This window comes from Camelina sativa, chromosome 16 (genome assembly GCF_000633955.1).
Source record: "Camelina sativa cultivar DH55 chromosome 16, Cs, whole genome shotgun sequence".
Taxonomy (NCBI): Eukaryota; Viridiplantae; Streptophyta; class Magnoliopsida; order Brassicales; family Brassicaceae; genus Camelina; species Camelina sativa.
In genome coordinates, this window is record NC_025700.1 from 11,084,622 (window position 1) to 11,098,484 (window position 13,863).

Consider the following 13,863-nt stretch of genomic DNA (forward strand, 5'->3'; position numbering starts at 1 on the left):
GTAGTTTTAGACTCAAAGAAAACACAAGTTTGCACTGAATGATCTACTTTATTAAGAGACTTCTAATGCCTTTTATAGCTAATACAAGTACTGAAGCAAAATAACTGAAACAGAACGTGAAACAGGGACACGACTTCAACTAAGCTAGAAAACCGCAAACATAAACAGACCAATTCAAACTAGTGAGACCAAGTCTCTTATTTCTAGACTCGTGCAAACAATACTCAATAAGACTTCAAATAACTCAACAGCGACAACAACAGATCGACGATGAGAATCATTTCATCATCACGCTTCATCGTTCTTTGATCGTCGGTGAAAATGAGATCACAAAAGTCTTTCTCTAGAGATAAAGATGGAATTTTTATTAAACAATTATTATTTTTAGTGATTTTTAGAATTAAATTAGAGTTTATGTGCTAATTTTGGAAACTAAAAGAATATGTGCTAAGTTTGGAAGAAAAACTTAATTTTGTGCTATTTTTGTCAATTGCCCATTAATATTTTAGAATTTTGAAAGATTTAGTAAGTTTTTAGGAGATTTGTTTGTGTTTTAGAGTTTTTCTATTTGAAGGAAAGAAAATGAAACGTGATTCTATTAGATTTGACTATTAAATTTTGGGTGATTTTACAATATTTTACAACACAATACCAAAAGAAAATCAGATCAATAGTTGGAGCTATGTCCTCAGTTCATGTAAAACTTAAACCCAGAAAGTGATCAATAGTTGGATCAATGGTGATGTTTTTTTTTGTGTCCAAATAATAATCTGATCGAACTCTCCATGAGCTCAAACCCAGAAACTGATTCAAACCAATAGAATTCATTATCTATTTACTCTGCCTCTGGTGATGCTGCGGCAAACCCAAAAAACTTGACGGTTCAGGCTGAGACTGGTGGAGAAGGTGGTTGATGATTGGCGGGGGTTTTTGGCTTCAAGATCTTCAGTCTTTTTTTTTTCTAATAAAAAAACAATAGAAAGTCTCTTAAAATCATCTAAAGTAGCAAGTTTTAAAAAAGTTGTGATAAATTGAATAACAAGAGATTTCAAGTAGGTTTTAAAAATTACTGATTGAATAACAAGAGATTCTATATTATTTTAAAGGAATTTACATAAATCTTAAGTTGAATAACATAGGATTTCAGAAGATTTTAAAAATCCTCAATTGAATAACAAAGGATTTTAAGAATACTCTAAAATCTTTTAGAATGTCAAATTCAATACCCCATGAGAATGTTTTAAATAATATATATTATTAAAAATATATTACTTCCAAAAAAATCTATATATGTTAAGACAAAAAAAATTTGGAGATATATTTTAAAAAAATACATACATATATATATATATATATATATTTTTTTTTTTTTGAGGAGACAAATTTCTTATTTCTTATAAATTTTCTATAGTTTTGAATGGTTAGTCCATACAATTCATCCTAAACAATGCCTACTAATAATTTGATATTCTAAACTTCATGCTAGAGTAGAATATTTTTAAAGCTGACAAATAAATGCGGATATATAGTTATATTTTATTGTGGAGTTATTGTTCACCTCATACTAACGTAATAACATGTGTTTTATTGATCTCGACTTGTCTAGAATTGGTAAAGGGTATATCAAACAATTGTGTGAATGGTAGAAAAATAGTTGTTCGGACTAGATCCAAGCGTACCAACCAACCCTTGAAGACCTATGTAATAATCGTTCTTGTTATTTTAAAAACCAAAAACCAAAAACTCTTTTAACAACCCTTTCATATAGTCAACAACAACAAAAAAAAGCCTAGAATCAAGAGTCTAATCATTTTTGCGACTAAAAAAAATTTAAGTGAGTAGCTGAAAAACATTTTTAACTTAGGTTCCTGTTTATTTTATGTTGAAATGGTTCGTATGTGGAGAGCAAAGGAAGCCAAAAAAAAACAAAGAAGATAATTCAGGTTGAGAAAATTCCAGACACTGAACAACTGAGAATGAAGCGGAGCTTGAGGCGCATATAAAGCTTAAGCTAACAAAGCAGCAACGGGTCGGCTAGTGTTAGTAAAAGCAGGTAGGGAGGACCGAGGGAAGTACCGGGCCAAGACTGCCATCAAACAGATAAAGAAGGGACGACTGAGTAATAAACAAAAGGAGTATAAGAAGAAACCGTTCAAACTATATACACAAGTGAATGAAACCGAGAGATTTTAGTTAAATGCGAGCATTTCCACTTCTCATCTCATACCAACAAACATACATGTATGTTACAAGTTACAACTGAATATACACATCAATCAATCTCTTGAGTTTTAAGCTTTGGTCTGTAGAATATAACTCCGAGCACGAGCTGAGCAGAAGATACCTAGCACTCCAAAATCGAAGCTAATAAACGCGCTCAAGCAGAATATCCAAATCGATATCGGTCCTTCGACCAATTCGTTTTGATATATTTCCTCTTGTGATGCATCAATATTAGCCGTATCACACTTGCTTCCAGGAGATTCTACACACAGTTCAGGATTTCCAGCCAAGGCTCCTGGAAACTTCCCAAGCCCTTCTTTCTCAGTAATAATTCCAGATAAACAGTTATGAGATAGATTCAGAAGTGTGAGTCCTGGAGGAGCCGAGATGTTTCCAGTGACTTGACCTGATAGAGAATTGTGTGAAAGATCTAAGGCCTTTAACCTTGGCAGCTTCTCTAGACGTGGAAGCTGACCTTCAAGGAAGTTGTAGGACAAGTTCAAGTACTCAATATTCTTCTGTCTGAACAAAGCTTCTGGGATCTCTCCGTGTAATAGATTGTCAGAGAGATCAATCCCAACCATGGATAATAGATTGTAGCTGAAGCTTAGTTCGTCTTTGGCAACCACAGCTGCTGATATTTTGATCTCTACTTTCCCTGGTGGCTCTACGGATCTTTCTTCTCCGGCGGCCTGAAGATCTTTGAAGCGTGTGCTGTTTAAGTTATCGTCCGGTATGAACCAGGAGAACCTGTTGCTGGAGTAGTCAATCATTTGGATTTTATCAAACTTGAACAGCCAAGAAGGAAGGGTTCCACTGAATTTGTTCCGGGCAAGAGAGAGATATTTGAGATTGGACCATTTGGTAATGGCTTCATTCAGGTTTCCTGAGAGGTTGTTGGAACTGATATCCACAATCTCAAGAGACTTCAAACCAGCCAAAGTAAGTGGTATCTCACCTGAAATATGANGATATTTTGATCTCTACTTTTCCTGGTGGCTCTACGGATCTTTCTTCTCCGGCGGCCTGAAGATCTTTGAAGCGTGTGCTGTTTAAGTTATCGTCCGGTATGAACCAGGAGAATCTGTTGCTGGAGTAGTCAATCATTTGGATTTTGTCAAACTTGAACAGCCAAGAAGGAAGTGTTCCACTGAATTTGTTACGAGCAAGAGAGAGATATTTTAGATTGGACCATTTGGTAATGGCTTCATTCAGGTTTCCTGAGAGGTTGTTGGAACTGATATCCACAATCTCAAGAGACTTCAGGCCAGCCAAAGTAAGTGGTATCTCACCTGAAATATGGTTATTGCTTATGTCAAGTATCTTCAGACTGTCCAAAGCATCAAGCTCTGGTTGTATTTCGCCAGAGAGATTGTTGTTACTAATCATCAAAGCAAGCAACTGAAAGCAACCAACAATGTTGAGAGGTATTGAGCCGGTTAATGCGTTGTGGGAAAGATCAATGACCTGGAGATACGTCAGATTCCCAATCTTAGCCGGGATATCTCCGGTTAGAAGATTGTGAGAGAGACGCAATGCTTGTAAACTCTTCAACTCAGTAATCCTCAACGGTATATCACCAGAAAACCTATTGTGAGAAAGGTCAAGAAGTACCAAACCCAATTTCTCAGTTGTTTCAGAGATTCTGCTAGGAAGACGACCTGAAAACCCGTTGTGACTCAAGTCCAACATCACAAGCTTCTCTGAAAACATAAGCCTTGGAGATATCTCGTAGTTAAAGCCATTGAAAGATAGATTCAAATGACTCAGCTCTACTAAAGAACCCAAACAAGAAGGTAACCCACCAACCAACAAATTCTCAGCCAGATTCAGAACACTAAGAGAAGGACGAGAGGAGTAGAAACAAGGCAGTGTACCAGAAAACCGATTTGAAGCAAGATTAAGAACCACCAACGGCTGCTGAAAATCTCTAAGTGTACCAGTCAAGTTATTGCTCTCAAGATTCAAGTAGTTAAGAGACTTCAAGTACAGCAAGCTCTCAGGTAATTCTCCAAGAAACGAGCAGAAACTAAGATCAATTCTCTCAAGATTCATCGAGAAACCCCCAAACCAGTGAGGAATCACACCGCCTAGATCTCTATTCTCACTAAGAACAACTTCTCTAAGCTCCTTAAGACTCACGAATGTGTCAGGAATCGAACCAACGAATCCGTTCCGACTAAGATTAAGTGCCCTAAGATTACGCAACGAACCGAAGCAAGAAGGTACGTTTCCAGAGAAATTGTTCCGGGAAAGGTCCAAGCTTTGAAGAGAAGAGAGCTTACAGAGAGATGGGTGAAGCTCACCGGAGAGATTCAGACCGGATAAAGTGAGAGAGAGAACTTTTCCGGTCGGATTGTGACAAGCTAGACCTGTCCAGTTAGAACAAGATGAGCCGTACCATGTCGATAAGCTTCGATTTATGTCGTGAATCGAAACCCTGAATATCAATAAAGATGCTTTGTCTTGTGGGTCGATGTCGGGAAGCTGGGATTGAGCTAGAAGCGACGCGGGAGAGGAGACGAAGAAGAGGAAGAAGAGAGTGAAATCTGCAATCTTCAGTATGTTCATAGCTCACTGGGGAAGACGAAGGTTAGGTTAAGTGGCAATGGAGGTAAATTGAGAAGATCTCAGGGGTGAATCGCAGCGACCTCTCTTTACAGTGGAGAGTGAAGCAACGCGACCCTGCTGGTTGTGGAAATGTGAGTGGAAGATAAAGACAGTGAGAACATTCTTCTGAGAGCGTGTGGACTAACTTATTAGTTATTACATTCCAATATAATAATGAGGAGACTAATCAGTAAAGCATGAAACCGAAACTTTTATATCCCAACCAATTTTTATAAATTTTTAAAATTTTGTTTAAACTGAACCTCAGCTGAATCAATATCCGAAATAAAAGTATACATTTAAGAATATTAGTTATATTTACACTTTTGATAGTATAGATACATAAAATAGAATTATAAATTTGAATATATTAGTTTTCGATAATTTGAACATTTTTCGGTTATATTTTGGGTAAAGTAACCAATATTTATTTTTTTAGATATTTGTGATATTTTATGTATTTTCATTCGCAATATAAATACACCAAACTAATCTCAAACACTAATCATATATATAATAGCAGAGTATTTGTTCAAAATATATATATATATATATATATATATATATATATAATCAGAGTTTTCTCTCATTAGAGCTCCACGTCAGCATAATTTTCTACAAATTTTGTGGGCTTTGTCTCCAATTTGAAATTTATGTGTGTTCTTTCCAGTTTTATAAGCCCACTCTTTTTAATTTAATTTTCTAGAACGTAAGTATTTTGGTGACAAAATAAAAATAAAAACATAGAAATATCACTATCAGAAATATTTCAATCTACATAATTCTAAGATAAACCATCAGCCCCAACCATCAAACCAGTAAAAAAGACTTCAAAATATACAGGAAAACAAAACAAAATGGTAAAACTGAAATAAGATTTTTTTTTTTTTGAACGGAATAAGTATTGATTGATTCATCCAATAGGTGGCAGTTTGGAATCACCATATCTTTTTTTATTATTATTATTACAAAACAACGTTGTATTTAATGGAATTTACCGACGTTAACTTAGCCTTGTAAAATATATCCGTCAATTAACTTAACTGTGTATTTTATTTGGTAAAGTCAATAAAAATTTGCAATTTAATTGAAAATAATAAAAATTAACAATTTAATTCACCATAAGTAAAGTTGAGGTTTTTTCAACATTTTTGCTAACTTCATGCTTTTAAAAAGAAGAAGAAGAAAATAACTACACAACACTTTCAATTGAGAACAAAACAAAAAAACATAATAAGCAAAAAACCCAATACTAAAAAACACATAGGTCCATCAAATGAAATAAAAAGCTTTAGACAATTGTCTATTAAGACATGGTCCATTTTAACCAAATGATAAATCAGACAAATATAATTATACAGTAAAAAACAATACACAATGCACGTAAATATCATCATCATGCGCGGTATCATATAATTTTAAATATATTTTATAACCCCAAATTTGTCATACACATCAATAAGGCCGGCTCAAAAGTTTTTTAACCCTATATTAAAATAAATAAATAACAGCTTTTTGTTATAATTTAAAATCTGAAAATTTGGATCCTTTGCTACAAAAAAATTCAGAGAAAAAAATGTAACCATGTGTTTGAGCACCGCTAACACACTTACATATAATCAAAAAACAGAAAAGGAAAAACAAAACAAAAAATACATAAAAAGATACATTAGAGGAAAAGCAATAGGTTCTTTTTGTAACCATGTATTTGAGCACCGCTAACACACTTGTGCTAAGTGTGTAAAAACAATAGGTTCTTTTTGTTTTTGTTTTTTTTTTTGGCATAGAAACACTAGGTTCAAAACAAAACAAAAACATGTTTATTTAAATGATTTCATAAACAGTATATGTGTAGGTTTTTTTATTAATTATATGCCACTGATTCAACATAATATTTAAGCCAAGCATGATTAGTATACAATCCCGCGCAACGCTTGGGTTCTCATCCCTAATCAATCAAAACTCAAAAGCATCGCTAAATGGCAAATGCTGATGAAGGAATAACTAACAAGTACTGATAGTATAATGTCTTTCGAAATTTTAAGCAAAAACATCATACAGATTATACTTTTATATGATTAATTAGCATTAACTATGCGTTTTCAAGTTTGTGTTAAAAACTTATATTGTGGTTTAAAGAGTATAATTACTCAAATATTATGTAGTTTAGTCAAATGAAGGTTTAGAGATCAAAATATGAGGTTACAGATTTTTAATCGGTTACAATTATTAGAAAATCTATCAATTTTTACATTGCACCTGGATTACTTGTTTTGTTTTGTATTAACATTACACAACCAAAACGGCAGTAGACAGTCTAAGATTTTTGGGTTAAGGGGATGAAATCACTCTACTTAGCCAAAACCATAAGATAAATAAACCATACTGCCGAAACATTACACAGTTAATATTAAATTATTCATCCATTACATATATCTAACCAAAAAACGAAAACATACATGACGAAGGAGAAATTAGAGAAACATACACAACCAAAAAAGCAGTAGATAGTCTGAGATTTTTAGGTTAAGTGGATGAAATCACTCTAATTAGCCAAAACCATAAGATAAATAAACCATACCGCCCAAACATTGCACAATTAATATTTTATTTGTCTGGCGATTTCCTCACGCCTAACTTTCTCGAAGTTCGGGTCACTCTCAGCTTTTTTCTCTTTCTTGTTTTCTTCTTCCATAGTTCTGTCATCCTCCTTCTCTCTCTGCAACTTCTTGCCAACAGGAGTCACATCTCCAGAGAGTGAGAGGATGTAGGAGGCAAATGAGACCTTGTCCATCCTAGTAATAGTAGAAACGTCTATAACCTGCTTATTTGTGGTGTTGTACCTCTTGACAATAGCCATCACTCTCTTCTCTTTCTCAAAGTTAGTGAGATTCCGATTGTGCAGAGAATCATGAACTTTGTAGGACTCGAAGATGATTATGTTTCTTTTACCCTTCTTAGAGGAAAAGCAAATGACCACCATGACTCTACTTATACGAGTAATTATTCTGCTTCCACGGTTTGTTTTTTTTGTTTAGGTTGTGCAAACGCTTATTTTTCCATTTTGCTTAAATAAAGTACATCCATTACAAAATAATAATGATAATAACGTCCAAACATTAATTTACAATTTTAAACGAACCAAAGTTTTGGACTTTAGATCAAAAAGGGGAATATAATATTTTTGAAAAAAACACTCATTTTAATATTATTTATGAGAATTGTCTGATGTTTTATAAGACTATCTTATACTTTCAAGGGTTTTATTACTTCTATACAGTTGACCAAAAAAAAAAAAAAACAGTTTATAAGAGATCTATGGTTGATTTTTGTAAAGGTGGACCTATACTATGAGTCTATGAGAAAAATACTTACATAAAAACAAAAATGTTTTTTATTAGTATCTTGTTATCACAAATTTGGGTAAATAATAGAAATAAGTTTACATATGAGATTCGGTACGTACACTTGTTCGTGGAGTGTTACATTGAGTACAAACACACTGGCTGAAAATACATTGTGTGTTCTTACATCCCGAACATGTATCGTGACAAGTATTGTCGCTGGCGCAAGATCCTCCACGTTGTATTGTTACATCTTTCATTTTTCCACTAACTCTTGCTTCTCCCTCCATCAAACCTATATAATCATTATAAAAAAGAAGACATTAAAACATATATATATATATATATATATATATATTTACACATAACATATGTATATATTATGAATCTTCAAGATCGGTAACTGTGACTCATTACAATTAATCATTAAAGATTAAAAACACGATGGAATTAAATTAAAAGTTGAAAAATGGACTCACATGAGAGGGACAACAAGAAGGCAAAAAAAACAACTTTCATGAACACCGTTTTCTCCATTTCTGATGATAATACTGGTTCTCATTACACAGACGTATATATATACAATTGTACGTGTAAAATAAGCTGATTTGTTGCCAATTATAAACAATATTGATTCTCATTATACAAACGTATAAATTTATGATATGTATAAGATATTTGCATCGACAGGTTTAATGCAGAAGATTTGGAAGATTTTCATATACTGTATTTTGACATGAACTCTCTATATATAGTTTTGACTTTTGAAAGAAAAAAATCTCCAATCAACGATATCGATTAAGATATTCCCATTAATCATGTATAATTCGGAAATTGATGTTTTAATTGTTTAAAAAGTAAATATATTTTCTATGAAAACGAACGGTGACAAAAATGACATAATTAGTTAATATAGAGAAGACACTAATGTGTAAGATTTTACTTAATCGTGTTGGATAATTCCAACTTGAGGAAGAAGTTATTTCCTAGAAAATTGCCAAAAAAAATAGATTAAAGAAAAGGAAAAGTTTCTATTATTAATAAATTGTAATTTGTTAAGTCTAATAGGTTTAGGAAAACTTAAAACCTATAAATATAAGACTCTATGGAGAAGTGTTCCATAAGACTTGAGAGAAAGAAAGATTTAGTTTTTGAGAGAGTTTTCTAAATCTAATAAGAAAGATGTTCTTATATTTTTCAAGTTCGTAATCTTAGATTTGGTAGCAGAGCTAAGGTTGTAGCTCCGATCAAAGCCTTGTGAAGAAGACTCGATCAAAGTTTGTGTTAGGAGACTCACGTAACCAATGATGGGGGACGTGCCAAACCCTGCAACACGAACCAAGGACCTTGGATCTCCATCGATCCATTGTCCGATGTTAACATCGACAAACTTTACAGTTTGGGCGATGCGGATGAAGATTACTCTTCGAGTTAGCAAAGTATGGGACACAATAGAACCTGGTTCAGCCGATGAGAAGAAGAACGATGTAGCTATAACACTTCTGTTTCAATCCATCCCCGAGGCTTTGATTTTGCAAGTTGCCGAACAAAGCTCAGCGAAGAATCTGTGGGATGCCTCAAAGTCTCGACACCAGGGAGCAGACCGGGTGAAAGAAGCGAGACTTCAAACCCTCATGGCAGAACTAGAACGACTGCAGATGAATGAAACCGATTCAGTTGATGATTTTGCAGGCAAGATCTCAGGCCTTGCATCACAATCAGCCTCTTTAGGAGAGAATATTGAAAAGTCGAAGTTGGTGAAGAAATTCTTGTCAGGACTTCCAAGAAACAAGTTCATTCATATTGTAGCTTCCCTTGAACAAGTTCTAGATCTAAATTCAATAGGATTTGGAGACATAGTTGGGAGAATAAAGGCGTATGAAGAGCGTGTTGGGGTAGAAACCAAAAGTGAAGATCAAGGAAAACTTACGTTTTCAAATTCCAGTAACAACCGTGGAGGGTACAACGGTTTTCAAGGAGGAAATAGAGGATGTTATAACAGAGGAGGCTATAACAGAGGAGGTTATAACAGAGGAGGCAACACTCGAGGTGGATATGGCAGAGGTGATTATGGTCGAGGCGGATATGGTAGAGGAAACTATGGTGATGGTTCTGGTAGAGGCAGAGGTCGGGGAAGATCTAATGGCCAAAATCAAGGAGAAGAAGCACAAAACCAGAAGAAAGATCTATCGAAAATAATATGTTGGAGATGTGATAAACCGGGTCACTACGCATCTTCATGTCCTGCGAAAGAAGTTGCACATCAAGAGACAAATTTGAATGAAACTCATGAAGCTGATGCACTTTACGTTGATGAGGTGGTGTTCTTGAATGAGGATAAGGTGTTTCCCATTAATTATGATACAAACAATGAAAGTGTATGGTATCTTGACAACGGTGCTAGTAACCACATGACGGGAAACAAAGAATTCTTCTCCAGCTTAGATATGAACATCACAAGGAAGGTCAAGTTTGGTGATGATTCATTTGTCAACATAATTGGAAAGGGATCGATTGTTTTTGTGGGAAAAATGGGTGAGAGGCGATCACTCAAGGAGATTTACTACATTCCCGACCTGAAGCACAACATTACCAATCTAGGACAAGCGACTGAATTTGGGTGTGAAGTAAACATGAAGGGAGACATGTTGACTTTAAGTGATCCTGTTGGACGATTGTTAGTACAAGTCAAGAGATCATAAAACCGTCTCTACAAGACATCAATGGAAGTAGAGTATCCCAAGTGTCTTCATATACAAGATGATGACACTACATCGACTTGGCATACACGGTTGGGGCATGTAAGCATTGGATTTATGAATAATATGGTGAAACAAGCGATGGTTGTCGCAATGCCACAAGCAATACATGAGAAGAATGTGTGCAGTGCTTGTATGGTCGGAAAGCAAACTCGACATACGTTTCCAACCACAACAACTTACCGTGCAACTCATGCTCTGGAGCTAGTACACGGAGATTAGTGTGGACTGATTTCTCCATCTACACCAGCGAATAATCGGTATGTGTTTTTCTTAATTGATGATTACTCAAGATATATGTGGTCTATATTGATGAAGGAGAAGAGCGAGGCTTTCGATTGGTTTAAAAGGTTTAAAGACAGAGTGGAAAAACAAACTGGTTTGACTATCAAAACCTTTCGCACCGATAGAGGGGGAGAGTTTACCTCGCTTGAGTTTAACCGGTTTTGTGAAGAGAATGGAGTCTCTAGACACTTAACTGTACCATATACACCACAACAAAATGGTGTGGTTGAAAGGAGAAATCGCACTTTAATGGAGATGACAAGAAGTTTGCTTAAAGCAATGAAGGTTCCGAATGATATGTGGGGAGAAGCCGGATGTCATTCAACGTATTTGATCAATCATATTCCCACAAAAGCCTTACAAGGTCAGACTCCTTATGAATGTTTTATGATGAAGAAGCCGAACATTGAACACTTAAGAGTGTTTGGATGTGTTGCATATGCGAAGATCACGGGACCTCATCTAAAGAAGTTGGATGATAGATCAAGAAAGGTGATCAATCTTGGAACAGAACCGGGTTCCAAGGCCTACAGACTGTTTGATCCAATCACTAGAAGAGTGTTTGTAAGAAGAGATGTTGTGTTTGATGAGAAGAAAGCTTGGGACTGATCAACTGCGATAGAACAAACTGTAGGCGAACCAGGAAGGTTTAAATTGTCATATAAAGGTGGTATAGAAGATGGAGCTGGATATGAAGATCAAAATAACGACAATGAACAGGTTAACAACGATCAAGATCAAGGTTCAGACCAGGAGTCCATACACAATGATGAAGAAGTAGAAGAAGAGAATGATGTTGAGGAAGCTTAAAACCTACCAATAGTTACTCGCTATGGTCGTGTTATTAACAAGCCCATGTATCTCAATGATTATGTGTTGCTAGCTGAATTTTTGAGTGAACAACTACTACTCACCATAGACGGAGAACCTGAAAGTGTGTTTGAGGCTCTGAGTTTGCGAGAATGGGTCGAAGCAATGAAGGCAAATTTGGAGTCAATTGTAAGAAACAAAACATGGGAGCTAGTAGAAAAACCGGATGGTGTGAAACCTATAGGGTTAAAGTGGGTTTACAAGATTAAAAGAAAGGCAGATGGGTCGGTGAACAAATACAAAGCGAGACTTGTAGCAAAAGGCTATGTACAACAACAAGGTGTGGATTTCGAAGAAGCATTTGCACCTTTAGCTCGAATCGAGACAATACGTTTGCTCATAGCCCTTGCAACATCAAAAGGATGGGAGATAAATCACTTAGATGTCAAGACTGCATTCTTAAATGGTGAATTAAATGAGCTGGTTTATGTTTGCCAACCTGAAGGTTTTGTGAAACAAGGAGAGGAGAATCGAGTGTACAAACTACATAAGGCGTTGTATGGTCTACGTCAAACTCCTAGAGCTTGGAACGTGAAGCTTGATCATGTTCTGAAAAAAATGAACTTTAAATGATGCATAAAGGAGCCTATTGTGTATCTCAAGAATGACAAGAAAGAAAGTCTGGTAGTGGCAATCTATGTTGATGACTTGTTTGTGACAGGAACTTCACAAAGAGTCATTGATCAGTTTAAAAGGGATATGTCAAGAGAGTTTGAGATGTTAGACCTCGGGAAGTTGACATATTATCTTGGTATTGAAGTAGTAAAAGGAGCAGATGGGATAAGAATAAAACAAGAAGGTTATGTTCAAGGTATTATTATCGATACTAAGATGGATTCGTGTAATTCAGCTCACATACCAATGGAGCCTGGTATGGAGATCTCAAAGGCTGAAGAGCAACCTGAGATTGATGCCACAAGATATAGAAGAACGATTGGGTGTTTAAGGTATCTACTTCACACACGTCCTGACTTAGCTTTTGCTGTAGGAGTTTTGAGCCGATATATGCAGAGTTCGAGAGAGGTACATGGACAAGCTCTTAAACACTTGGTAAGGTACGTGAGATGAACCACCAACATAGGCTTGTTCTACAAGCGTGATGGGTTGAGTAAGGTTGTTGGATACAGCGACAATAGCTACAAAGCCGATATCGTTGAAGGAAGATGTACAAGAGGTCATGTGTTTTATCTTGGTTCATCATTAATCACTTGGACCTCACAGAAACAACACACAGTAGCGATGTCATCATGTGAAGCTGAGTTTATGGCAGCTACAGAAGCAGCAAAGCAAGCCATATGGTTGAAGGAGTTGCTAAGAGAAATACTTAGTCTAGATGAGAAGATCTTACTAAGGATTGACAACAAGTCAGCCATATCTCTAAGTAAGAATCCAGTGTTCCATGGAATGAGTAAGCACATACTCACGAAGTATCACTTCATTCGTGAGAGTGTGGAGAATGATCAGATAGAATTGGAACATGTTCCTGGTGAGGAGCAGAAGGCGGACATCCTCACTAAACCACTAGCAAGAATAAAGTTCAGAGAAATGAGGAATTTGGTCGGAGTACAAGAGATTGAAGCACCCAAAGTTCAAGTTGGAATTAAGGGGGAGAATGTTGGATAATTCCAACTTGAGGAAGAATCTATCTCCTAGGAAGTTGCCAAAAAAGATATATTAAGGAAAATGAAAAGTTCATATTATCAATAAGTTGTAATTTGTTAAGTTTAATAGGTTTAGAAAAAGTTAAAACCTATAAATATAGGAGTGTATGG

General features: G+C 35.5%; 2 protein-coding genes across 6 annotated transcripts; both read right to left on the minus strand.

Annotated features, from left to right (window-relative positions):
- Positions 2,117-4,979, minus strand: LOC104750339 (leucine-rich repeat receptor-like protein CLAVATA2). 5 transcript variants are annotated; one of them, XM_019238630.1, is made up of 2 exons: positions 3,516-4,979; positions 2,117-3,181 (listed from the first exon to the last, which is right to left on the minus strand). In XM_019238630.1, exons 1-2 carry the CDS (start codon positions 4,792-4,794, stop codon positions 2,292-2,294), a joined length of 2,169 nt encoding a protein of 722 aa, XP_019094175.1. In that variant the 5' UTR covers positions 4,795-4,979; the 3' UTR covers positions 2,117-2,291. The 5 variants fall into 5 exon arrangements, with proteins under 5 accessions (XP_019094175.1, XP_010470428.1, XP_010470426.1 ...); XM_010472126.1 differs by having other exon boundaries at positions 2,117-3,140; positions 3,475-4,979; XM_010472124.1 differs by having other exon boundaries at positions 2,117-2,884; positions 3,219-4,979.
- LOC104750340 (defensin-like protein 266) lies at positions 8,205-8,714 on the minus strand. Its single transcript, XM_019238186.1, has 2 exons — positions 8,657-8,714; positions 8,205-8,472 (listed from the first exon to the last, which is right to left on the minus strand). Exons 1-2 carry the CDS (start codon positions 8,712-8,714, stop codon positions 8,276-8,278), a joined length of 255 nt encoding a protein of 84 aa, XP_019093731.1. The 3' UTR covers positions 8,205-8,275.